We start from the raw sequence: 24,206 nt of genomic DNA, 5'->3' as shown, positions 1-24,206 counted from the left end.
GGTTTTTTTAAGCTGTGTTTAATTATTCCATAATTGTTTGAAATTAGAATGTGGCTTTCTCTCATTACAAAACCCAGGCAAACATGCTGGTGGTCAATTTGCTGATGCCCTTGAGGTTGGATCCATTTGTCTTACTGGAGTTTTTTTGGTTTTTTCCAAGTGTTTCAGTGCTAGAAGTGTTTTTTTGTCTTCCAGACAGTGACTCACTTTGGATTAGCAAATAATAGCACTGCTATGTATTGTATAGAGGAATTCCTAACATGTCATCATTCCATATACAAAAGCCATAAAAAATACAGGTAGCATATGTGACAAAGGGGCTGACTCTTCCAAATGTCCTTGGAACAATGTGCTGTTAAATTACTAAATGTAGGATTAAAATCAGATGGCACTGACTGATTCTGAGGTAACATTTCAGTTATTTGAGAAGATGTGTGTGAGTTTTAATGGCTGTAAAGAAGGAACATTTGTGGAAAGAGGTGTGGATGTTCAGCTTTTACAGATCATTTTTTCTGGGTTTTTTTGTTTTGTTTTGCTTTTGTTGTTTTTTGGTTTTTTCCTTTTTTGTTTTTTCCTTAATACTTGAAAGAACTGACTAGAAGTAAAATGTTTATCTTTAGTGAGATGAAGAAGAACAAGGCATTTTGATTGGGAGAGATCAACAAAGCTTTCTAATCTATTGCTGAATCTTAATTGCTGGAATCTCGGGCTGTATTAAATATCACAATAAGAGGCCTAGAAGCTTAGCAGCAAAATAGTTTCACATTAAGTAGCTTTGATTCCTCATGTGCATCTTCTCCATTTTATGGGCTAATTAGGAGAATAGCTTCATAATACCTGTTTGTGTAGTACTCCTTAGTGCAGCGTGGTTCATGAAATGACACTAGTGTTCATTTTAATTGATGTTTAAAGTATACTCCAATTTAATTTTTTGGCTTCAGCATCCTGAATGGGGAGGCAGGAGGTTGTAGGATAAAAAGGAAATAACAGCACCAAAACAAATACATCCTGCGTTTTGCAGTAACCTAATGTCATTACTGCAACATAACAAAAATTAGAAGTTTCATTTGTAGCCTGGGTTTGAATGTTAATTGAGCAGCATTTGCATTTTTTCTAAACACTAGTAATTATGTGTATGTTAATTGCAGGATGACTGCACTGCATAAAAGTGAAACAAGCTTCTTCATGTTGGGTCTTCTTAAGAAAACTGGAAATCTCTTTAGTACACTAAAGAAACCAGTGTTTACTCCAGGACAACAGGCAACCCAGTTCACAGGCCTCAGTCTAAGCTACTGAGTTAATTGTGAGCAAAGCTATCATGTGTATGATAGACAAATATTAATTGCAACACAAATATAGAAAGGAGATAATGTTCTTCATGGAACGTGCAAAATAAATAGTAGTGAAGGCTTTGTGTCCTGGGTTCTGGCCAGGACGGGGTTGGCTTTTGCAGTAGCCAGGAGGGGACATGGCCAGGACCCAGAGGTTATTCCATACCACCTCACATAATTTTCCAGATATGGGGGAAGAGGTCCCTACGAACTCCTGTAGAGTAGTGGAGGGAGCAGTCAGGCATTGTCAGGGGTTCAAACTTCTGTGCCAGTCATTCTTGTGAGCTCTTTATTTGTAGTGTTGCTGTTACTGTTAGTTTTCTTATCTCATTGCCATTTCCAGTAAATTGTTCTCATCTCAACCTGTGATCTTTACCTTTTGTGCCTCCAACTGTCCTCTCCATCCTGCTGCAAGGGCAAGGGAAGGGAGGGGGAGCGAGTGGGTGGCACGTGTTTTGGAGAGTCTGAGTAGGAGCACCAAACTGGGGAGTACCCTTCCTAAACCATGACATACTGTTATGACAAGTTGTTCCACAATTCAGCATAGCACAGTAAACAATACATATTTATGATTTATTTAATGTATTGTTATATGAGTATGTACAAACATAGGTCAAAATGGATTAATCTTTAAAATTCTAGTAGTGAAGTTCCAAGTAAACAGTTGACTTCAGAATTTGTCAGAAATTCCGTACAGTTTTATATTTTTACTAATTATATTCATTTGCAAGTACAGTCTTTTAAATGTCTAGTTAGAACAGATTGTAGCTATAAATTAACATGTAAAAAATTAACATTTCTATTCCATCCAAAGTGTTTTCCACAATTCTTTTAATAATAACTAAATATCATTCCAGACACTGATTAAGAAATGCTGGAACCAAAAAAAGTACAAGAACAGCTAGTACAGAGGCATGTATAGGACCTATTAGTTTCCTAAAATACGATAACATGAATATTAAAACTGTTTCTACGGTTGAGAGCTGTATCATCTGCTTTACTCATAGCAGTCCTGAATTAAATGCCAAGGCCTGGCCACTCTGGTGGTTTGTACTTCAGAGTACTAGTTAAGATTCAAAAATAGTTACTAATGTTGAGATGTATCTGACATGGTATATTTTTCTTGAAGTATGTCTATGTTATCATCTAGGGCTGGAGAATATTTGGAAAACTTGATACTTGGGGAATAAGTACAAAATCTGTTGGACACATCTGTGGACTGTAATATTAAGGAATAAAGAGTATTTTGCAAGCAAATTTATGAGAGAGAGAAGACACTATATTGAATGGTTTTCAGTCAGTGATTTGTAGACTTTTCAGGTTCAATGATTTACTTGTGAGGTGAAGATGAACGATGACTAAGAAAAGCAAGTTTATATTCTACAGTAGTCTATATATGGGAAATTTATAGTATATATATTATATAGTATATATAGTATATATATGAATGTATATATATGAGAAATTTCTGAGGAATTACACTCTTCTATTGGCTGTAGAAGAGTTGCTGAGGTCTTGAGTAATATTAGCAAAATAATATTAAGAAGTAGTAAACATAGGTGAAACTAAAAACCATTTTTTTTCCTTCTACAAGCCATGACCATTTCAAAATCGTACTGAGTACAATTTTTTTTTTTTATTTTCCATTCACTGTGTATATATAAGGCAAGACTGTATTTTTCAAATTCTACTGCCAAAAGTTGTTTGGAGCTTTTGTATTCATTGGAACTACAGGAGGCAATACTAAGTATGCATCTGTGATCCTAATTGCTGCTTTGTGCAGTCTCTTGGAAAGCTGGGAGGTGGTTGGAGCCCTACTTAAATGTGATGATATAAAATGTTAGAGCTCATGGAAAGTCACAGCTTCACGAGCCATGCAGTGCAGTATTCTGGCTCACCAGCTTGAAGTGTTTTATTTCTTTCTTACTAAACTACTGAAGCAGTTTTGGGGTTTTCAGTGGATTTTTTTTCTTTTACTTATTTTTCTTTCAGACTTTCTGAAATACATGTGGGCTGTTAAATTTAACCTTGGGTGTGCTTTGGGATTTGTTCTGCTGGATGAAATCTCCCCACCTGAGCCCCCCAAGCTGCCCCATCTCAACCAAGAGTAACACCAAAAATAACAATCATAGTGCATGATGTGTTCTAAATGGCTTCAGGAAATGAAGAAGCATAAAAAAACTATTATGTTACTTACAGAAGAAGAAAAAGTATATTATGGCTTGTGTTAAGGGTTAACACTCCCTAATGACTTTCATATTTTTATGAGAATATTACTATGAATTTATGGACAAGGCATGCTGCACTGCTGTTGTTACTTCTTGCAAATATTTCTAAATGTCTCCTCAACTGATTTAGATACTGAAATAAAATGGGCCAATTTAACATCACTTTGCTAATCGTCTTTATTAATCCATACATTATCCAGAGTACCCATAAAGTGCAAATTGTGTTTTGCAGAATGGTCTGCAAAGGTGAATTCCTTGCTTTTATGAGTTTAATACTTCTAATGAACACTCTTGGAAAACCATGTGAGCAGATACTGATTTGAAGAAAAAAAAAAAAGTTTATTGTGGTTTTGCATATATCCTGCTTCAAAATACTTTATGGAATATACCAAAAAGTCTGCCCTTTTTGCTTGTTCTTATGTCATTGATGTTTCTTAATATGTGCTTTCAGTGGAGGAAGACACAGAGGAGAGCTCAAGATCTGGTAGAGAATCTGTGTCCACAGCAAGTGACCAGCCATCCCACTCATTAGAGAGACATATGAATGGAAGCCAAGATAAAGGTGACAGAAAAAAAACTGGAAAGGAAAAGAAGAAAGATCGAGATAAAGAGAAGGATAAAATTAAGGCAAAGAAAGGAATGCTGAAAGGCTTAGGAGACATGTTCAGGTAGGTACTTTGCAATCAAATGTAGAATGAATTATAAAAAGAAGTTTCTTTTTCTAATTAGTCATTATATTGTAAATTGTTGCTGAGGCCGTATTTTACTATGCAAATCCATACATGATATATATAGGCTGATCTCAATTTTTGAGCCTATGGGCGGTGTCATAAAAGGGAGGCAGCTCAGAATGGAAGAGAAGGAGATGGCTGGCAGGCCAAAGGACGGGAAAGGCAAAGGAAAAAGTAATTTTAAGCCACAGACTGCTTGGTTTTGAAAGAGTCTTTGGTGATGTCTTAAGTCATGCTCATATCCTTTGACAACTCAAAACATTTGGGTTTTTTTTTTTAATTTTTCTTCTTTAATACTGTACCCAAAGCTTATGTGTTGGTAAAGGAATGCTTTTCTTTGCTTTACTGTTAAGACTATTGGTATCATGGAGGCATGATGTGAAAGAGATGAATCAGTTTGAGATTGAGAAGCAGCATGCTCCTCTCAAGGAAGACAGGACCTAAGGTTGTGTGCTCTGAGAACCCACAGAGAATGGGTCAGTGAAAGGCCTGATTTACCAAACACTGAGTTCTTTTTAAAGGAGTCACCCCTCCAGCAGACATAAGTCATCCGAAAGGAGCACACTGCTGAGGTATCCCTGCTGTTGTGGGTAAATGTTGTAACATGACAAACATCTTTGATCACTTGTGGAATGGGGTGAGAGAGCAAGAAAATCCATCCTTCTTTTAGCTAGCTAGAGTAAATAAATATATTTCAAAGAAAACACAATATTAAGGCAGTGTTTGTTATTTAATTTTAAAGTGAGGTACTGGTATTATTTTAAATATTTATTAATGATTCTGCTCTGAAAGCATGTAAGGGGAGTTTCAGTTCACTTTCATCCCATTACTTTCTTTATCATGTAAAATATTAGTTTAATGTGTTGTAACTGCACAGGTTCTTGAGAATTGTTCTGTAACTGAGAATTATATTATGAGAGTAATAAATAGAAAGAGTGGTTAATTAGGGGAAAAAATGTAGTTAATTAGAAAATATTGTTTTGAAATCTGCTTTAGAGAACACTAAATAATACCAGACTGCTAGACAGTGTATGCCATAGAAAACAAGAAGAATTATAGGAGATAGTGCCACATGTCAAACAGGAGGAGAGTCATCCAGTCTGTGAGACCCATGGGGATGCCCTCATCCTCTGGACATTTGCCTGCCTCACTTCAAGCCTGGAGCAGAGCATTGCATCCCACTCTGGGAGAGTGTGGAAGGCAGGAGATGTGACATGCTGGCTGGTTCTTTTCTTCACTCTGTCATTTTTAAACAGAAGAAATGACAAGTGAAATTGAGGCACAATATACATGATAAATTCTATAGGTTCTGAGTATTAGCATCTTGGATACCTTGAGTGTTGTCTTGTGAGTTCAGTCAGAAAGTGTTTACAACATCTAGAAAGCTTGGGCAGCTCCGTAGTCCAGACAAGGTAACCTTTTCTGTGGGCTTGATGTAACACTTCTGAAGTCTAATCTGGAAAAAACACTAATTTGAGTGATAGGATGATCCAATGCTTTGTTTGCTCTTCATAACAGTCAACATTTTCTTGAGGTTTTTTCATTCACTACTATTTCTGAGTGAACTTTACTTTTCATTCTCCTCTTAATTAATGTGAGAGCAGTGCTATCTGGATATAGCTGACTCGTCCTGGATCTGTAAATTAGCTTGCACCTTGTCAGCCCACACAAGAGAGGTGTTCCTGGCAAGCAAGAAAATGCTGACTGAGAGAATTAAGCACTATGCCTCATTTCCACTTGGTGCTTGATTTGCTTTGTTGACAGGCTTCTCAATAATGTTTGAGAGATGGGCTTTGTTATGTCTGCAAAATAAGCTACTACTTCTACCTATAACATACTTTGTTTTTCTGTACATTTGACACACATCATAGATATCAAGTAATCACTGAAAGGAGTTGTGTGATAGAAAATAATGATGACAGTAACATTTAAAATTCAAACCAGGATCAAAGCATAATTGGATGTTTTAGTTCTGTACAACATTGTGATTTCTTTGTCGTTCTTTTCTCCTTTTCACTTTTTTCTTCCTTTTCAGTGCTCTATTCTTTAAATAATCTTTCTTCATTAGGTTGTATGGGCAAAAACACTAGTGGGATGAAATTGCTATTAACTGACACTTTATTCCAATGTCTTTATTTAGGCAAAAGGCTTTTCGTTGCCTATATGCAAACTGGCATCTCAAAAAGTAGTCTGTGTGATGTATAAAAATAAGTCTCCTTGTGTTCAGTTAAAATCTTAGGATTTGCTACTGGAATCTTCATTAAACTGTACTGTGAGATGGAAAGTCCCACTAGAGAACCCTATGTTACCTTTATCCTTCAGCATCTAGTCATCATTTTCAAGAAATCCCTGGATGATACAGATAAGAAGTTAAAATCATAAGTAAATCTTCTAAACACCTCCATTGTTTTCCTGCTTGTATCAAACATAGTAAAGAGGATTGACATAACCTTGGCAGAGCGCTGCAAACTGAAAACTGCAAAACTGCGTGGCTCTGAAACACACAGCTCCCATTATTTCCAGAGGATCTTTGCTGGCATTGGGCTGTGGACAGGCTGGAAGTTCACCCTTCTGACTATGACATAAATCTGTCTGAGCATGTGTGTATTTCTTTTTTCAAATCGACATTTCAGGACACAATGGATTATTTAATTATGCCATTTGGCTGAGAAGTCTCTTCACAGATTACAGTAGGACAGAAATTAGCCTAGAAAAGTGTCGAGCAGAAATACTGGTCTGTTGGAGGAGAGGCAGGTGCTGCAGTGCTTTCCTTACACCTGAATCTGTTTTATCTGAGTATCATTCTTGCCTTAGCCTTTCAAGAGGATCATGTGCCAAATCCTGTGGCCTGTGAAATGCTGTGCAGTTCCTCCTTCTCCAGTTAGAAGATGCCTGGATGGCCACTGCCAGCTGAGGAAACAGGTTTTGGGAAGCTGATACTAAGCTCTGCTAGTTTTTTGTTTCACTGCTGAGAAGCCTTCAGTGGATATGTTTTGACATCAGAAGTTTATAAAAGTCTGTATGCTTCTCCAAATGCAATATGAAATATGTTTACTCATTTTGAGTCTGATTTAGTTTATTTTTAAGAGAGTTTTAGTTTCTTGATAAAAATTAACCTGACAAAAGCAATCAGAAGTTGAAGAAGTCATTGTAGTGTTGCCTTAAGAAAGAGTCTTCACAGTTTCAAAGAGTGTGCCTGCAATTAGTGCTGGTAGATGTACATTAATTTAATGGGCCTCTCTGTTGTGCAATTCTTTGACCTTACTCCCTGAGAGAGAAAAATGGTATATGGTGCTTTTTTACCCTTCCTTTTGCCCCTGTCATATACAGACTATTTTTATCAAAGTGGATCCCCATAGGATATGAGAGAGGAAGATTTGAGATGTTATATTTGAGGGTTTTGGATGATGATGATGAAGTGACACATCTGCTGTGGTGCTGCTGATCACTTACAATCCCTTTACTTAATTCATGCTTCTTCCCAGTGTACAAGCTTGGATATAGTTGTTAGATGGGTGACTGGACTGATGAATATGTCCAGCAAGTGGTCAGTTTCAGGAAAGGATGTGTCTGAGGAATAAAATGTTAAGAAGAAAATGAACCTCCAAGACGTTGAGAATAATGAGAAAGAAGCAGTTCTGGTTTTCCAAAGGCAGGAAAGGGAATAGTAGGGAGGCCAAGCTAGCTAGTCATGTCTTGCTGAAAATATCTAGGGACAGTCAGTCACTGCCTGATAAAAAAACCCAAACTTACTGAAACAATTAACCCTTGATATGATTGGAGAAAAATGGCATTGAAAATTCATATGGTATGTTTAGATTTGTGTGAGGAGCAGATGATGATAACAAAAGATGGGGAATATGACTTGTACCTTAACCTGGGGTTTAAGCAAGAAATATCTACATCAGTTTTGGAGATTATTTATGGAATAGATGTAATATAATTTGAAGCATCTGTAGATAAGTGTGTTTATGAAGTAAATAAATTTTCTACCATAGGAATTACCTGGGTCCCACATAAACATGACTTTTCAATGGAGAACATAAGCACTGTGTGCTGAGCTTCACAGAGCAAGACAGTATGCTCAAAATTAATCATATGCATATGATTTTTGTATCAGAGGTTGAATATTTTAAGATCTGGCCTGTGATGTTGATAGAGATGTAAAGTCATAACGTATGGTAGCTGATCCTTAATTCCTATTTTAAGTGTTGTACCATATGGGTGGGTAAATCAGTGCACTGAATAACCAATGCAAATGTAATACCCCCAGATTACCATTAAAATCTAATCCTAATTAGATTTAATTACATTTAAAATGATTACTGGGAGCCTTGCAGTGTTGTATTTTCCAGTTCTGTGAGAGGAAATAGATAATTCATTTTGCAACCTTGTTTAGTTGAAATCAGATATACTGCTGACTATTTTTTCCCCCACACAGCTGTTTCCAACGTGCATTGGACATAGCCAGATTTATAAACATACTATTTGTAGCTCTGAATTGCATATTTCAACCACATTAGCTATCAGAGATCACTGACTAGGCATTTGGGAGAATAACCTACGTGAATTACTGTTGCTTATTACATGACTTCCTTGTATTGCCTATTCTGGTTTTCATGTCAGTTTTCTCATGGTAAAATCTGTGAGGAGATGAAAAGCAACTCACAAAGGTTACACCATTGATTTAGTAATAACCTTCTTTCTCTTTTATTTAATAGCAATCCTCAGACTTTTAACTAGGCACAATAACTAAAACCTGTCAGAATTGTATAAAATACTGTTGAATTATATCCTAATCAGCAAGACTGGCAAATACCTCAGACTTGATAAAACAAAATCTGGGGTCTGATTTCTATCATTCAGTAGTTTAAGAAACAGCAACAACGACATTTTCCTTGGAAGCATGACTAATAGGACTTTGTATTGGTGAATGACACTTACTGATATATGGACTTAATAGAAAACAAGGGAATGAGCTCTAAAAGTTAGAGGTTTTTTTCTTTAGTGCTCATGGAACAAAACACCATAAATCTTGAGCCTTGGAACACAGAGGAGGCTGCTTAAACACCCATCAGCTGCATCATTTCAAACTTGGAAGCCCACTGTGTGCACACTGAATTGTGCCTGGGTTTGCTAATGCTCATATAAGAAAGTTGCCGACAGCTTGTGGTGCTTGTGCTGAGACTTTCATCAGAAACACTGAGCTGGGTCGTTGGTCAGGTAAATGGAATGTGGGGCCGCTTGTGCTCTGGTTTTTGCCTGCTGCTATTACAAGCCAGCTGGCACAACTGTCATTAAGTCCACATCTGCTTCCCCCCTTCTGCCACCAGCTAGAAAATGCATGGCCTACTACAATCCTGGATGCAGGGTCTAAGCAGGATATCCTTTCAAAGTTAAGAGGAGAAACACCGAGCTCATCCTGTCTGCAAGTTGGATACTGTTGATGAACCCTTCCTTTGCTCTTCTGGGCTACTTGGTCCTGATCCATTTTCAAAGTTTCAGCTGGCCACTGGAACACACAGCATTAAAAAAGCCTTTCAAATGACATCAGCCATGCAGCAAATTGTCATCTTTGATGCAGACGATTACATAGGACTCTTACAAGGTTCTTTCAAAGCATTTTCATATTCTTCACTTCCTTCTTTCCAATTAAAACTAAATAAGGGACTGAAAGAGATAAGCTTGGTTGGAAATAACTTTTCTTTTTCAGAAAGGCAAGCAGTTTTCCTTCCTTTCTCTGTGCATTTCTTTGCCTTCCTGTTTCCTGCTGCTCAGTGGAGGCAGTTGCTTTGAGGAGAGGTGTGTTTCATTGCCTCCAGCCCCAAGCACACCAGCTTTTGACTAAGATGTCATTGGGGCAGGGGGGAGTGGAATGGCAAATTTACGTTTCTAAACCAAACAAGTTCACATAATCTGTCAGGGATTTAAGGAATGCAGCTTCATTAAGTGGTTAGTAAACTCTATGACTTTTAAACGAAACACAGAAAGCAGTGGTATGCAATTGTGCAAGGGAGATTTGAAGAGGGAGATTAACATAATTGTATGTGGCTTTCTGGTTTGTCACTCTGACAGAAAGCAGGGCTTTGCTCTATGTGTTCTTAACACTGGATTTTCCCAGAGTAAATCTTGAACTTATAAATCTGATGGTGGTATACTATATGGGGGTTTGGTTGGGGTTTTTTGTTTGTCTGTTTTGGGGTTTCTTTTTGTTTGTTTTTTGGTTTTTTTTTTTAAATTTCAGTAGAACCAGGGTTCTTGTTTCTAACATCCAGAAGTAAGTGTCGGGATGACTTGTTACTAGAGACGAGTTCATAGTGGCTGCTAACATATTCTCCCAGTGTTCTTCCTTTGCTTGTCAGCGACTTTAAATAGAGAACCTTTGACACCTTCAGCACTGCCTTTGCCTGCAAAGCAAGCGAGAGAGGCAGGCAGGGTGACAGCTGAGCCCTCCGCCATCCTGCCCGGCGTTCTGCGCGCTGCTCTTCCAGGCCTGCTGGATGAATATAGAACGCAAGTGTCAAGGATGACACCTTCTTTATAATCTCCGCAAAGCCAGCCTTTTCAGGGAAGAATTTGTTGACAGTTCAGAGATTCAAAGTCAATTTCATTTGAAGCTCATATAGAAATAGGATTTTTTCCTCCACCTCATGTGATAATTGAAGACTAAACAGGCAGTGTGCTAGTCCGTAACAAAGCAGCATAGATAAAGACCGTCTTGAGACATGAAGTATTTGTTAGGTGAAAAGCTCTATTAATGACATTTGGTTTGTTATCTCTTGGAAAGGTTCTTTGGAGGTTTAATTCACTACTGATAGCACCTATACATTGGTATATATTGTGGATGCTGTAGATTATGTTTTTAAAGCAGACATCTTCAAAAATCCTTTTTAAAAACAGGAATAGGAATGTTGACTTAGAGGAAAATGAATGCAACTTAATATATTTTTGTATCTGGGGTGACATAGGTGGTTAAGTAATATTTTCTTAAGGTACTTAAGTTGGCAGGTGCAGGACGGATGATCCTTTTAGAAAAGGCAAAGCTCCAACTTACTACTGCATTTCAGTTCCCAGGAGCAATGATCTGTATTTGTGGTGTGTTGGCAGGCTGATGCCTCCTGTTAAGATGTTTAGCATGTCCTACTGTTGTGCAAAGAAGTAGTCATTAAAGACGTAATTATGCAACCCTTCAGTGAAAATGGCAAAATGGGATTAAACCATTTTCTTATAATTTCTTATAATTTCTGGAATAGAATACACTGGCACATAATAGTTGGTGAGCACCTGTGTTTCCCTGAATGCAGCAGGAAAATAGTAGGTATAAGGCTTTCAGAGGCCTTATTTAGGCTTTTAAATAGTTATTAATTTAAATCCAGGGTTTTAAATTGTTACTTCAGGAAAAACTAAGAGGAACACATGTTTTGTAGAAAGAATAAGAGAGAAGGGAATATTAGAAACACAGTGACAATTTCCCCCACTTTGAATCTGTTGATGACTTCTGGAGGAAAAAACAATAATTAGGAGAAACTGAAGAGATATTCAAAATACTGCACTCTTAGTGATTTGGGCAAAAAATGTTTTCTGCTTGGTTCAGCTCCTACTCACAGCAGCCCAGCTTTAACTTCTCATCAGCTGATTGTCATGCCCACTTTAGTTTCAGATATCTCCAAGGATGGAGAGTCGCCAACCTCTCTCAGCAGCCTGTTCCAATGCTTAACCACTCTCCCGGTGAAAAGTATTTGTCCTTGGTAAGATAGGAAGAAGAGACACTGAATAATTGCTGGTACAAAAATGTGAATCAATCAGCATGTACTTATCCTTCTCATGAATTAAGAACATGTGGATGTACAATAAGATTTTCATGCAAAAATTTGACATTTTAAAGGACCTTTGTGATATGCTGTTACTTTCAGGGACTGCTGTTCTCACAGGACCCCAAGAGTATAGGAAGTAACATACCTGAGCCTGTATTTGAGACGCATGACATTCATGACATGCTAAATGTTAAGGAAGAACTTATCTATAAAGACACTTTTTTTCATTGTGCTTCCAAGCATCTTACTCTAAATTCTCTTGAACTGGCAACTATTATTATACTGAGCTGATTGGCTGATGTGGTAATAGTGTTTTAGCCACTGAGTTAGAAAGGGTGATTATTTTCTGTGGAACTGGGGAAGAAGCAGTTCGCAGAAGTCTTCCTTTTTATTTCATGCTACACCAGAAAATGCCACCTATTTTTTTTAAAATATCTAAACTTAGTGTTGTATTAATAGTTATACTTTTCATTTTCATCCCAAAGTACATATATTAAGTAAAACCTCAGGCATTTGTAGTTCAGCCAGTCATAAAAGGAGGAAATTTATTTTGCTTTTGGAGGGGAAGAAATGGTTATTTTTAAATCCACTCATGTTTGGTTGATTCCTTAGGATTTAATGTAAGAGCATAAGAATTTGGTCACACTTGAGTTAAATGATACCCAGGAAGTCCCTGTTTGCCAGTACTTTGACACTGAGCAGTAGTAGCTCCCAAGGGTGGGATACCAGAACTGGGTGACCATATACAGTTCTTCCTAGGTCTTCCAGACTTTCAGTGATCTGTAGCTCAGGGGTTTCTTGAGACAGTTCCTTTGTGCTGAAGTGAAAACACAGTGAAACACAGTGTGTGTGCATATTATGTTCCTGGCAGTTTGTCCTGTTATTGATAATTTGGGGTATATTTACCTAATTCTGAAATACTACAAAATTTGAAGTGTGCCATATACAAAAATGTCTTTTAAAGATTGTGTAAATGACTTCTCTATCAAGGAGCTGCTTTTGCATTTCAAGTGCTTAGACCTGATTGCAGTGCACTGCAGTAGATCTGTCTCATTATGTCAGCATTTTATGGCACTCAGGTAAGCATGTTTACAAAGTAGCTGTAAACCTTTTTGATGTGCAATAACATTTCAGTAGTTAATGTAGTGTTCCACCACGTATTAAATTTTACCACTTCTGTGCAAACTTACAATAAGCAGAAGTGCCAGAAAGGGCTGTAGATGTTTATAAAATAGACCCTGCTGGAATGAGTTCAAGAACTAGTTTTACAGTGTATGTTTGGTCTAGCTGATGATGTGGTTAACAGTAAATTTTGAAATGTTTGCTTTTGCAGAAGATAAATTCTTAGTTTCTACAAATGCTAACATTTTTTTCAGGACTTTGTTGCTATCAGTCTTGTAGCTCCTGGTCCAAAAAGGAAAAAGAACATAGTATAGTTTCATGAAACTACTTGGTGAACTTCACTAATTTCAATAAATGTAACAGCATACTACTGATATGGCTGTTTTAAAGAGTTTGTATTTTGTGTTGAAAGTATGTTGGAAATGCTGTATTGGTAGAGAAATTCTCTGTTATAAATAACTGCTTCAGTCAGTGTTAACTGACTATTAGCTTCATAGATTTAGATTTGTCAATGAAATCTGCATAGGTAGTCCTAATGTTTTTTGTGGTTGCAATACAAAAAACTCCTGGAGTTTGGCAAGCTGCTTAAACTTTCAAGAGGAACTATTTTCTCATTTTAAAAATAGGATAGTACCTGATCCATGCTAATGTCTCCAGGTCTAGGGTTTTGATGGTTTTTTTTTCCAGTATTGTATAAATATGAAATAAATGTGTGCTGAAAACATGTGCTAGAGCTCCTAGATAATGCTGTTTAGTTTGAAGGTGGATGAATGCTGGATGGATGTTGGATACATGAATCACTGAAAATATATGTAATTTCTCTTTCATACTATGCTGTTATAAGTAATGCTTGGTAAAAAAATGTCTAATCAGTGACAAAGTTTATGGATTAGCTTTAAAAGATCTGAAAAAGAAGATTAAATAACAAAAATGTATCTAGAATCTTATCATTATCAGCAAGTTTTAGTACTACAATAATATAAGGATATTTTTATACAGATTGTAAGTGCCTCTAGCATATTCAACACCAGGTGTTTAGTATGCAAGCTGAACTGCTATTACACCTTTCAACAGCAGCATACCACAAATAAATCTCAAATATTTCACAATGTTGTTATATATTGCTATCGTTGTCTTTAACACATAGTGCCAAAATCCTGAAATTCAGAGCACAACATGCTGGCACAAGCAGGAGTTTCAGATGTAGTGTGACAATTAAAGTATTTAATTCTTCTGATGTTGCTGAGTCGATAATGATACCAACAATATTATAATCTGTAACCATTAGGAGTCCAGGTATCATCTGTAGAGCTCCAAATATTTGCTAGTTCTGTTTGCCTTTTATAACCCCAAAGGAAGAAAACTGCTTGTGTAAGTTAAAGGAAATGTGAAGAATCAGTGCCATTTTAATTGTTGGGGGTTTTTTTCAAGATTTATTTTAGTCTACATTTTCTAAAGAAATATTGAAATGGCAGTGATGATTGCTGTATACTGTGTGCAGCATGGAGTGTGAGCAGAGCTGTTATCATTTGAAGAAGAACAAGAAGAACATCTCAAGAGCCGGATATCTTTGAAGTCAAGTCTGGGTTTATTTTAAACATCATCTGTCTGGATTTCTAAATAAATACAGGCCTAGTCATTTGCTTTCTATAGTGCCTGAGCATGTAGAAATGAGAACAAAAATGTCAGTGTGCATGGGGCTGGTCCAGGTCTTAGACTTTCTGTGCTAGGAGCTTATTTATATGGTGGCTGGAACAACAACATAAAAATCCACCAAAAAACCCCAAACAAAACAATTCAAAACAAAACAAAAAAACCCAAAACAAAAAAACCCTCCCAAAACAAAAACAAAAATCCACCCCACCCCCAGCCAAACCCAACTCACCACCTCGCATCTCTTGCTTATAACTAGTCCTGAGTAAGTCCTGCTTTGTACATATTTTGAATCTGAAAAAAAATCTCAGCTCCCAGATTGGCCCTAAAATAATCAGCAGCATAAATCATAATTGACACAGTTATTTCAACTGCAGTTACCATGAAGACAGCTCAAGCTCTGACTACTGGCAGCTACAGGATGCCAGGCATCTCCAGGGCTCCAGGTAGCTGTGGGCAAGCCCTGGAAGCAGCTGCTGCAGGGATGTGCTGTCAGACTGCTGTCCCAGCAATGATCCACCTGAGTCCTATTGCATCTGCTCCAGAGATGGTTTGTTCTGGTGCTGCTGCTGCAGTGCAAGGTCTTGCTCTTCATTTTCCACCCAGAAGATACAGCATGTGCAAACTAAATTTGCCTGCTGCAGGGCAGAATATCAGCTGGTAGAAGAGACAGATGTATGTGAAGCCAGCATTGGCATATTAATATTTATTACCCAGAGCCTTGGTTCAGGCTAAGTCCCTGTGCCATAGCCTTATCTTTGTAGCAAACTTTCAAAATAATGTGCCTGTTATTTTTTGCTCCCTGCTTTTTATGATAATGTAGATTCATAGAATCACAGAATGGTTTGAGTTGGAACTTGAAGACCATCTAGTTCTAACCCCTACTGAGTGGGCATATCTTCCATTAGATCAGGTTGCTCAAAATCCCATCCAACCTGGTCTTGAACGCTTCAAGGGCACTTAAATGAATTGTGTTCTAGGGTAGCTTGTAAAGGTGTCCTGTTGGCATTATTGATTTGGTTATAGAATTGAACTTGCCACAAGGAGACTTTAGTGGCATTGTGATACCCAGAATGAGACAGGAGACCCTAAACTGTAACCTAAAGCCATCAGCATTTGGGTGCTAGGGCTCAGTGAGGTGATTTTTGCTTTTTGGTGTTGTCGGCATCCTCTGAGAAGAGAATGACAGCTGCACACTTGTCTGGTTTCTGAAATATTTTGTTTAGACTTGTCCCACAGATCCTACAGTGTTGACTGTGGTCTTCTGCTGGAAATTGTCTTGCTTCTCTTCCTCCTGTAAGTGTAAATATGTGAATGAGAGGCTAAAGATACAGAGGCGTCACCTATTGCTTAATTTAGGCAGCAGAGGTTATTTTCTAGGAGTTGTGGATCAACAAAGACCTCTGGTAACTGACAGAAAAAGTGCTGACTGACATATTAACATTTCTAGGTAATGAGATCTTTAGGGAAAATATAATCTTTGGAAGGTTCCAGATGAACTGCAACTATTTTGATTAACTTTTTGTGTGTCTATGTTAACTTTTGCTGATTTTACACAGGGTAATTGCACAAGTGCAAGACTTAAGCTCTTGGAATAATGTTACTGCAATTTCCTGGTCTAACTAGCTTGTGTATTACATTTCTGTCCTAATTTCTCTGCTGTTGCATGTGCTTAGTGAGCATTTTTAGTGATTTTCATGTTGTAGCTCATGTTTACCTAAGGCAGGCCTATTAAGCAAAGCGTTTTGGTTGTAAAATAGAGCTGTGATGCTTCTTAGCATTACTGAGGGACTTTTTTTCCTTTTCTGGAAGGAAAGTCTTGAAGCAAATTTCCTTTGCAACTTTTTATTCTCTTTTTTTTTTTACCATCTCTTGAGTGCCAGTAAAATGGGTGGGTTTTTATGTTTCATTACCATTTCTTATAAGGTCTGCCTTTAGACCAGTACCCATTTTCTAAATTGTACTTCTGTAGGGTTTCAAAAAATCATGGTAACCAGATGCAGTATTTGTCTCTGGCCTGGCAAAGTGTTAGGTTTAACAAAAGAAGCTAATAAAAATGTTCAAATTGACCCTTCTCATCATTTGGACTTCTTGGAGCTCAGTCAATCACTCATTATTATCAGAGTTATTCACACAGCGGCAGAAGTGCTAGTGTTTCTCATAATCAGCCCTTGAGCCAGACATAATTTGCAATTTGAAGCATTGTATTTGGAAACAATAATGCATTAAAATGAACAGAGCAGGAATTAGAAGTATAGTTGTGGAGAGAACGCATTGCTGAGTAGCCATGGTTTAAATGCTGTCTCTAAGGATCCTTAGTGGACACTGGTAATTAGAGGCATACAATGTAGTATTGTTCATACCTAAATGGGTCCACAATTTTTACACTCCTCTGTGGAGTGTGACAAATGCAACAGCAGAGGTTGCCCAGCTTCTGCGTGGCTGCAGGGCAGCTGTGGGCAGGTGGGAACGCTGGGGTAAGGTGGTGTCACCTGTTTGGCACAATATGAGCCAGAGATGGGGCTGAACCTGGCACCCAGTAGGATGTAGGATTTTACTTCTTCACAGAAAAATTGCTTATGTTATAGAAGAGTGACTACACTGTACTTTAGGTTGTTAGGAACTTGTTAATAGTGGCTGCGGGAATTTTTTGTTATCCCTATGTATGGTATTATGTATTGCAAAGCAGAGAGTTGTTATGTGTGCTTTTATGTATGCTGTCTGGGAGTTAACATACTGCAGGCCTTCACACAGGCTTTTTCAGGAATCTTCTCTTTACTCTGTAAGTGAGGCTTTACTTTGTTTTTGCAATTTGTACTTACAGTCTTTCAGTTACTGTTTAGTAACTTACTGCCCAGTACTGCATTTTACAACAGGGCACTGCCATCTTGAAGGGCACATTCTGTGTGAGAGGGGTGACAGGAGAATTTCTAAGTATATTAAATCACAATATAAAAGGATATGTTGCTGATTGAGATTATATATTTATAAAATACATATTAATATATATTATATAAAAAGACTGAATTAGCTTGGCTGGGTCGCATGTATGAGCTACTTTCTTCAGTGACAAGTAGCACACTTGTAGCAGTGTATCAAATTTAAGACTGGGCCAAGTAACTGTGGTCAATAACTACTCTCTTTTTTGAATACATGCACAGCATTAAAGAATTCGGTCACAAATTTTAAAATGCTTAGACTGTTATGAAATGTCCATTAAAATGTCATGTACTGCTTCTGTGGTTGCTCCCATCACTGATGACTGTTAACAAAATTGTACTTAAGCAGAAGATTTTTTTGATATTCCTGACTCCTTCAGGGATGCCACAATCCCCAGTCTAACAGTTTTTGTCTGACCACCATGAATATGAATTATTTATGGTGACTTTTACTATGCTGTGGTATTGCTTACTGAGTAGATTTGGACATCTCTGCTATCTTGCTGCTTTCTTTCCAATAGTATAATTGTAAAATTTTTCGTACTTTCTTTGAACTTCTCAGCCTACATTTCAACTACAGTAGTTTGAAGTAGTTGTTAGGGCTTTTCTTCTGATTTCTTGTGCTTTATTTATTTTTTCATTTATTTATTAGAGTTGTCCATGGCTCCAACTAGCTTCAGGCAATCACGAGTAGCAATGCAAGAAGATTATCTTCTGTTTAGAAATTTGCAAACAGATGGTCTTTCCATAAAAGAAATCTGTTTTTAAAAGTTCCACCATTTTATGCTGGAAGTAAATATTACAAATGCTTAAGTTGTGAAAAGAGAGCGACTTGGTGTGAATAATATTCTGCCTGTTGTGTCATGCCTTTCAGGAAATGTTATCAAAACTGTTTATGAAAATAATTGAATGAAGCCTCATGACATGTCTCTAGTTTGGCATCTTACCCATTTTCTTTGAAGTTGGGATACTGGCTCACAAAGACAGGCAGATTACGTTTCACTGGCTGGAAGCAGTTATGGATCACATATGTTGTTTCCACTTCTTTCCAGGAAGTTGTTGTGGGAATCACCGGTGCTGTTGTACACAAAGTGTTGCGATAAATGCTCTGTCCTGTCTGTTCTTTTTGAGTAAACTTTGGTGAGATGTACTAGAACACCCCCTTGAACGGGGCTGAAAAATGGCTTTTTAATGTGTGGAACGTGATACAGAGGCTGCTGCGAGAAAATGTGGGAATAAAACACAGAAGACCTTCACATGCTTTAGAGTATTCAGGCCCAAGGTGGGCACTTCAAAGGGCTGATACTTTGCAGTAATAGCTACTTTGGTACTACTGCTTTAAATTTCTGTGTTTGTGGCTGAGCACGTTTCTTTATTTCTTGAAGGCAAACCTCACTGGCCTGAAGAAATACAGGTGTACTTTTTTAGAGTATTCTTCATTTTCAGGAGTTACTTGTGACCTTTTGTAATGTGCTTTTCTTGGTTTGTGACAGCAGAGTGCTCCAGGAGCCCTCCTGGCAGGGATCCTCTACTGAATGTTGCACCAGAAGGATTGCTGCGTTACCAGTTTTAACATAGGCAAGGAAATCCATGGAAAAAATGAAATTACCAGTGTCTGTTTTAATTATGCCCACAAGCTCCTGCACCAAGGTGCCTGCACATCAGTGCTTTTGTGTCATCTCAGGACAGTGCTGCTGCTGCTGAGTCACTCCATCAGTCATTCCACTCCCTCCCAACAAGTAGAATTGGATCTGCTAATTTGATTAGTAACATGTGATAACAGGCTATTTCTAAAATTCCATTGCCGATATGTAAATGTTGTTTACATTTAAAGACATGTTTTTAAAAAAAAGTACTTGCACAATTTTGCTTGGAATGGAAGGCTTCTAAACCTTCAGGTCATCACTAAGGAGGGTGGCTTTTGTTTGTGTGCTATGTTAAATCTTTGTTTTTGTGGGTTTTTTTTTTTCCAGCAACAGAATGGTTTCGTGTATCCCAATAATATGCTGCAGTACAAATCTTATGATTTTGCTGGTGCAGCAGGATGTAAAAGAAATTATTGCAAAATCATTCAAGCAGTGTTTAGGTTATGTGTGTTTGTGTGTGTCTGAATACTGTTTGTTACTATGGGAAAAAGAGCATGCCTTGAAGCTAGAAAACACTGACAAAATAGCTCAAGACACTTACCAATTGTTAATTTTTAATGATGGTCTTTTTTCTATTAAGGAACATAATGCTACTGAACTTCTGTCTCAATCAATTTTTGTGTTTTTTTCATTAATCAACTAATGCATGTTTCTTCTGTAGCTCTTTATTCTAATGAAATATGTGGATGATTTGGCAGACTACAATGATCTCATCAGTAACGCATCAGAGTAAAATCCATTTAGCAGATTATGCGAATATTATTTTTGTTGTATCAAGGATGCTGATATATAGTCTTTTAAACTGAATCTATTTTTGAGATAACTTGTAAATGTGGAATTTCTGTTGTTACTCATGCATCCTTCTTGCTTCACATGTTCTATCTGTATTCATATCTATTTATGCAAAATCATTTGCATGTTCTTTATGTCTTCATCTGTACTTTATGTACATTTCACATATTTTTTAATATATATGGCATCGTGTTGTAGCTTGAGCCAGTTCTTTAGATGTTGTTCTATGCTGTCTTCTCTGTTGAGCCTCATACTGTTCAGTTGCTCTGATGCACTGGCCCAAAGCCACTGAAGGCACCTGTTAGTCAGTGCCTCTCTGGTTAGTGTGATAGACTTTGGATTAGGTCACCTCCTAATGGTGACAGTCATTCAAGCAAGTAAGCTTGAAAGTGAGCCAGCTGACACAGAGGTTTGGGTATTCATTTTGGTTTGATTAGATTAACCAAAGTTCATGAGATTTCCTATTTGAGGGTCAAGCTTACAGGTCTGTGTTCTCATCTTCTCATTAATAATAATGTGACAAACCAATATCATGTGGTCTGAGGGTGGTCCTTTCCTCTGACGTGACTTGGCTGTTATGCACTAGAGATCGTACATTTAAAAGATGCTCCTCTTACAATTTTTAATTTATTCACTTACTGGGATTCCTGTTGTTGGCTGAATTTGAGGATTAAGTCTGTGGATCTGTGAATATGACTTTGAGCATTTACACTTGAAACTTTATCCAACCCTTAATGTAAAAGGAGAATTAAGAAGATATAAAATAAGTAGAACTCTGGAGTATCTTGGCAATTAGAGTGAACAAGATTTCAGCTGCTCTCTTTCATCAATTTCTCACACTCTTGGACAGACAGGGTATTTTTAATTTACAACCTGTATTTCAATAAGTCATAGAATTTTTTTCTTTGCTTGTGCAGCTACAAAATAAAATTAAACTTTTTAGCCATACTTTTCATAACAGAATTTAAATGCGAGAGCTGTTGAATAAACAAGCTGTTACATGAAGTAAACATTGTTAGTATTATGAAGAGATCATTCTATAACAATACAGTTCATGTCAAAGAAGTATTAAACTGTATCTGTGAAAGGATATTTATGAACAGAATGGTAACTTTTTTACTACTTGAGATTTGGAGGAAAATGTGCACTCCTTTTTTTCTCTTTTATTTTCTGCTCTGAGATAAAATAATCTGTGCTCTGCTTCTAAGAATTGAGATTGAGGAAAGTGGTGCTCAGGTCAATGTTGTGCTTCTGTGGCTGCAGGTGCGTCAGAGTAGCTGGTGCAGCTCAAACTTCAGCACCAGAACTGTTCTCCTCATGAATATGGTAGTTTGGGGAGGCAGCAGTGTGTGAGATTTGGTTGCACATCATGTAGTAGCTTGTGTCTGTGCATTGGTATTTTGTGCAGTGATTTAGGCTGGGCTTTTATAGCTCACAGTCAAATTGTTGGCACCAGACCTTGCAAAAGAAAAGAGCTTGGGGTTAGATTCTCAAGACTGTCTGAACATCAGTGCCACAGATGCTCATTTTCTGAATGGTTTTGGGTTTTAATTCCAAAGTTAGTAGTTTCTACCTTTGTTTTAAGCACTGTCCTCCTTTTCACTAATGCAAGGAGCATTGCTGTGCACAGATGCTGAGAGATGGAGTTTTCATGTCTGTATCAGAAGGAAAGTTGTCATTTCATTTGCATTTGTAAGAGCTGCAACAAGTATCCCAGCAGCCAGCCCCCCAGCAGTGAGAATGAGACCATCTCAGCTTCAGACAAGCGCCTGAAAATCACCAAGTGCTTGAGGCACTCTTAACCAGCTGCACGCAGCAGAGAACTGCTCCTGCCTCTGGGGAGGGAGCAGCGAGGGCTGGGATCACAGCACTTGCCTGTGTCCTCAAGGCCTTGCAGAAGTCTAGAGTCTCTCTGACACAGCACAAATTGATGATTTCTGCCTTACAAAGGAGATATCTTTGATTCCACTTTGCAAGTTTCAGTCTTAGGCTGTTCTCAGTAAGTGAGCAGTCACTTCAGAGGGAGAACTTATAATGTGGGTGTGCCAGGCCTTTCAATATATGGATTATGGAAAAAATAGTATTATAAGCAGTAAGGTTCCAAATTTGCCGTGGGTCGTATATGGGATGTACATCCTAATTCCACCTCTCCTTCCTCTTGAGTACTTGAGCAGTAAAGAGGTAAGATTCACAATGATGAAGCCTGGTGGCTTGCAGGGAAGGTGTCAAACACAAAATGTTCATGGGGCAAGTCAGGGACTAGACAAGTCGCACTTGAAAGGAGGTGAAACTTTCATATAGGTAAGCCAGATCTGTGTGTTGAGCCAATGTGTTCAATTCAGAGTGTTGTACATACCGGGAGTAATTCCAGGAACCTGATCCAGACTTTTGACTCACACAACTAAACAAGGGCCACCAAACAGCAGAAAGGGCTTTACCTCTGGCTGTGGAGACAGTGCACAGGCAGACACTGTGGGATGTGTATTTGGTGTTTCGAAGGGATATTACATAGACTGCTTGAATTTCAGTGATCTGAATAGTCTTATTTCTGTGTCTTGTTTTGGTTAATATTAATGAAAAGAAAACATCATTTATATGAGTAGGAAACATCTACCTGAAGAAATCAGGACAGGTGATTTTCAGTATCTTGACACCAGTGTAGTCACACCACAGTACAGCTGACAGAGTTTTAACAGCTGGCTTTAATGGTGTGCCTTAGCATTGCTGGATGTTGCATTTCTGTAGTTAAACTTAGCTTGAATCTGACTGTTAAATAAATAGTTTATAAATGTCTGCTATAAATTTGGTGGAGAGGATGCTGATTTGGGCTGTGGGTTTCATTATGACTGTAAATCATACTTCATGAAGCAAACACTTTTAATAGCAGTAAATAACAAACACAGTTATTACTAGCAAGAATAATCTTACCGAAGACTTAGAATTATGTTTGTAGTGGGGAGTGTTGACTGCCCCTATAGAAATAAAAGAGGTGTGTGGGGGTGTAAAAATGTATCTCCATCAGAGTTTTTTTCAGCACCTTTCTCAAGTGCTTGGTGGCTCTCTCAGCGTCTTCTTGAGATGCTGTCTTAGCATCTTCTCAAAGCTTTATGATTGTTTAGCCACAATTAACACAACTGTGCATTGAGCTAGAAACATGAAGGCAATGAACATGAAACAATCAGGGAGGGGGGAGGATGGTGTTTGCTTTTCTGGGTTCCAGTGTAGGGACAGTGCAGTTAATGTTGCTGAACTTGTTACAGGCAGTGGTGATTATGGCAGATAGATCACTTCTGCGGGTGACAAAGTCCAGAGAACACACCTGTGCAAGACCACCATGGTTCATACTCTGCCAGGCTGTCCACTGCTGGGATGACCACTGAGCTTGTCAGAGATGGGCACTGGGAAGTCTCCAGTCAGAGTGGGAACAATATGGCCATCCTCTGAAATGCCTGGGAAAGAACCAGAGCTGTCTTCCAGAGATCTTTATCAGGATGGTCCTCGGGGGCAGAAGGAACATTAATTCCCGGACGATTGGAAGAAAACCCTGAAAGAGAAGAAGGGTTGTTGCCACAACTTGCTCATGACTCAAAGCAAACTGAGCCCTGGTGCTGCTCCAAGTGCTCCATGTGTGATGCCCACCTGTGCCTCTGTGGGAATGCACATGAGCTCTGTGTGCTCTGGACTTGCGTGGTTGGATCTGCAAATTCAAACCATTGAATTCTGCTAGGTTTGCATTACATGTTAATGTTAGAAACACTCTCCTCACAATCATGCAGCCTGACCAGACATTTACTAGATTGCTTATAAGGATTACTAGAAAATTTCTGTATACTTTGTTTTTTTAGTAAGGCATTGATTTCACTATATATCTGTTCATACTTTTAATTAATTGATTTATTGTGGCAGAAATTCTGTTTTGCTGCCAAAACCTAATGGACAATAACTAATTC

General features: G+C 37.9%; 1 protein-coding gene across 14 annotated transcripts in view; it reads left to right on the top strand.

Annotated features, from left to right (window-relative positions):
* The window catches only part of PARD3 (par-3 family cell polarity regulator), a 446,220-nt gene that overhangs the window by 304,243 nt on the left and 117,771 nt on the right, over positions 1 to 24,206 (top strand). For all 14 annotated transcript variants that reach the window (XM_005518692.3, XM_088052266.1, XM_014248576.2 and 11 more), the window contains one exon: positions 4,011 to 4,227. In XM_005518692.3, coding sequence (XP_005518749.1) covers positions 4,011 to 4,227 — 217 coding nt within the window. The remainder of the gene's footprint in view (positions 1 to 4,010; positions 4,228 to 24,206) is intronic.

This window comes from Pseudopodoces humilis, chromosome 1 (assembly GCF_049639895.1).
Source record: "Pseudopodoces humilis isolate 2021_Gansu_Grassland_sample_001 chromosome 1, ASM4963989v1, whole genome shotgun sequence".
NCBI classification, from domain to species: domain Eukaryota; kingdom Metazoa; phylum Chordata; class Aves; order Passeriformes; family Paridae; genus Pseudopodoces; species Pseudopodoces humilis.
Note: the sequence above shows the minus strand (reverse complement) of the source record. Positions and strands in the feature narration are given on the sequence as shown.